Source organism: Alligator sinensis, unplaced genomic scaffold, assembly GCF_000455745.1.
Source record: "Alligator sinensis unplaced genomic scaffold, ASM45574v1 scaffold1217_1, whole genome shotgun sequence".
In the NCBI taxonomy this organism is placed as follows: domain Eukaryota; kingdom Metazoa; phylum Chordata; order Crocodylia; family Alligatoridae; genus Alligator; species Alligator sinensis.
The window spans coordinates 814,943-818,175 of NW_005842716.1; the positions used below are offsets into that span (position 1 = coordinate 814,943).

Here is a 3,233-nt window from a genome sequence, read left to right on the forward strand (position 1 = left end):
TGCATATATGTGCAGAAAAAAAATTAGGCCAAGGCACAGTTTGAGATGCAGGTGGCAAAGGGCACAAAAGGCAATAAAAAGGGATTTTACACATACGTAGAAAGCAAAGACGACCAGAGATTCCGTAGGTCCCTCACGAAACGCAGAAGGAAAACTATTTACTGACAATAAAGTATTCAATGCCTTTTTTACTCGTTTTCACAAAACAGTGGCAGCTACCAGACAAGTGCAGTTGGCAGCAGAGATACAGGAGACAAACAACCTAGAGTAATGGCAGAACAGGTTAGCAGGGCCAGATGGGACGCGCCCATGGGTACTGAAGGATGAGAAGTTGTGGAGGTCAGGTAAAGTCCTTGATTACTGGAATAGAGGAAATATAATCCTCATCTTTAAGAAAAGGAAGGAGGATCAAGGGGACTACAGACCAGTGAGCCAGACCTCAATACCTGGACACATGGAGCAGGTCCTCAAGGAATCCACCTTGTTTTCCTCTAGGTGCTTTACAATGATCAGGAACAGCTACCGTGGATTCACCAAGAGCAAGTCATGCCTGATCAACCTGCTTTTTTTCTGAAAAAGTGACAGGCTCTGTCAATGAGGGTAGAACAGTGAATAAGGTATACCTTCAATTCAGCCAGGATTTTGACACTATCTCCCACAGCTTTCTTATTAGCAAGGTAAGAAAATACAGACTAAATCAGAGGTAGGCAACCCCTGGCACAGATGCCAAAGTGTGGTGAAGGCATTTTGCTTGGCGCGTGTGCCTCAGGGCAGACAGCAGGGAAGGGGCCAGGGCTGCGTTGCCACAACAAAGATCAGATCCCTCACAACATCCATCCCGGCACACCAACATTTTACGAGCCAAGGTTGCAGGTGTTTTTGGAACTCTGCCCAAAACCGTTGCTGACCCCTGGACTAAATGAAAAGACAGTAAGGTGGATACATAACTGGTTGGATCATCTTATTCAACAAGTAGTTTTTAATAGCTCAATGTCCAGTTGGGAGGAGGCATCAAGCGGGGTTCCCCAAGGGTCTGTGCTAAGTCTGGTATTACTTAATATCTTCATTAATGATTTGGATGACGTCACTGAGTGCACGCTCAGCCAACTTGCAAATGACACCAAGTTGGGTGGAACAGCAGACACTCTGGAGGGTAGAGCTAGGATCTGGAATGACCTGGACAGACTGGAGAAATGGTCAGCGATCAATCAGATAAGATTCAACAAAGACAAGTGCAAAGTCTTGCACTCAGGATAGAATAACAGCATGTACAAATACAGGCTGGGGAAGGAGTAAGCTGCAGTACTGCAGAAAAGGACTTGGGGGTTACAATGAACCAAAAGCTGAATATGAGCAGCATACTAGATTGTATTAGCAGGAGTGTCACTGGCCAATCAAGAAAAGTGATTCTTCTGCTCTCTTCAGCACTAGTGAAGCCTCACCTGGAGTACTGCATCCAGTTTTGGGCCCTACAATTCCAGAAGGATGTTAACAATTTAGAAAGAGCCCAGCGCAGGGGCCTGGGAGCCAACATTTATGAAGAATGGCTGCAAGAACTAGGGTTACTTAGCTCGGAGAAGAGAAGAAGACTAAGAGGGGATTTAATAACAGTCTTCAGATACCTGAATGGAGATAGGCTTTTCTTTGTGGCTACAGGGGACAGGACTAGGAGCAACAGCCTCAAGCTGTGTGGCAGGGGAAAATTAGGTTAGGAGGAGCCTCTAACCAGGGAGCTAGCAAACAGGGACTGCCAACAGGGGAGGCAGTTTGAAGGCCACTTCATGGGTAGGATTGGTGCAAAAGGTAAGTCAGAGTGGAAGAGGAGGAGCCTTCAATCTTCAATCATGGTAAGGACACGGCACGCAGCCAGGGACCCTGCCCCAGTGATGCCTCCCATTCAGGGCTCCTCTGAGGGCTCCACCCAGACGGAGCCCTCGGGAGGGTTGGTGGCACCCTGTCTGCGGGGGTTGCCTGGCATCATAATAATAATAATAATAAATTAGTAATAAGCATGATCAACCAATCATAATAATGATGATAAATAATGAATCATTCTGACAATCAATAATGGTGCTACTAACATATTCATGACAATGATGATTCACATCAATTTTCATGATAAGCAACCTAGTAATGATGACAGCGATAAGAAATCTGTTATAACAACGGACATTAACAAATTAATAATGAGTTATGATTAATGAATATCGAAGCAAACTAATAATGAAGATAGTGATAAGGTATTCATAATAGCAAGATTAAAAAAATGAATAACAAATACTGATTAATAAATAATGAAGCAAACTAATAATGAAGATAGCGATAAAGTGTTCATAATAACATTAACAAATTAATAATAATGAATTGGACCCAATGATCTTTCGAGGCCCCTTCCAGCCTTCTACTCTATGAATACTGATTAATAAATAATGAAGCAAACTAATGATGAATACAGCGATAAAGTATTCATAATAATGACATTAACAAACTAATAATAACAAATTGGACCCAATGATCTTCCGGGGGCCCTTCCAGCCTTACAGTCTATGAATACTGATTAACAAATAATGAAGCAAACTAATAATGAAGAAAGCGATAATAAGTTATTCATAATAACTACATTAAGAATTTAATAATGATGAATACCGCTTAACAAACAATGAAGCAAATGAATAATGAAGATAGCAATAAATCACCCATAATAATGGCATTAACAAATTAATAATTACAAATACTGATTAACAAATAATAAAGCACACTAAGAAGGAAGAGTGTTAATAAATTATTCATAACAATTACAGGAACACAATAATAGCGAAAAATGACTCGCGAATAATCCTTGTTAATGCAGCATTATTATTCGCGAATAATAATATTTAATTAGTTATTAACAAGGAATAACAGCGGACTTATAACGTCAGCCGTGATCGATGAGTCGATGCTCGGGATAATGCAGGAGGGAGGCGGTGAGGCAACAGGACGCTGACACGTCCCAGCAACACGGGAGCGAGGCGGACGCCCGGGCCGACAGTTCCCGCCGAGAGGCGGCAGCAAACCCGGGGAGCAGGGCTGCGGGCGGGGGAGGGGCCGTGCCCGAGTGGGCTCAGGCGCCCGCCCTCGCACACGCGGGACACGGCTGCAGCCTCCTCCCTCCCTCCCTGCCTCCCTCCGGCGTCTCACCTGCCCCCGGGCCGCGCCGCGCAGAGCAAGCAGGCAGCGCGGCAGCCCCATGG

The 3,233-nt window shown here is 44.2% G+C and overlaps 1 protein-coding gene across 1 annotated transcript in view; it reads right to left on the bottom strand.

Moving 5' to 3' along the window:
- Window positions 1–3,233, bottom strand: part of NSUN3 (NOP2/Sun RNA methyltransferase family member 3) — a 72,165-nt gene that overhangs the window by 68,378 nt on the left and 554 nt on the right. Inside the window, exon 2 of the mRNA XM_025216247.1 lies at window positions 2,082–2,154. Coding sequence (XP_025072032.1) covers window positions 2,082–2,154 — 73 coding nt within the window. The remainder of the gene's footprint in view (window positions 1–2,081; window positions 2,155–3,233) is intronic.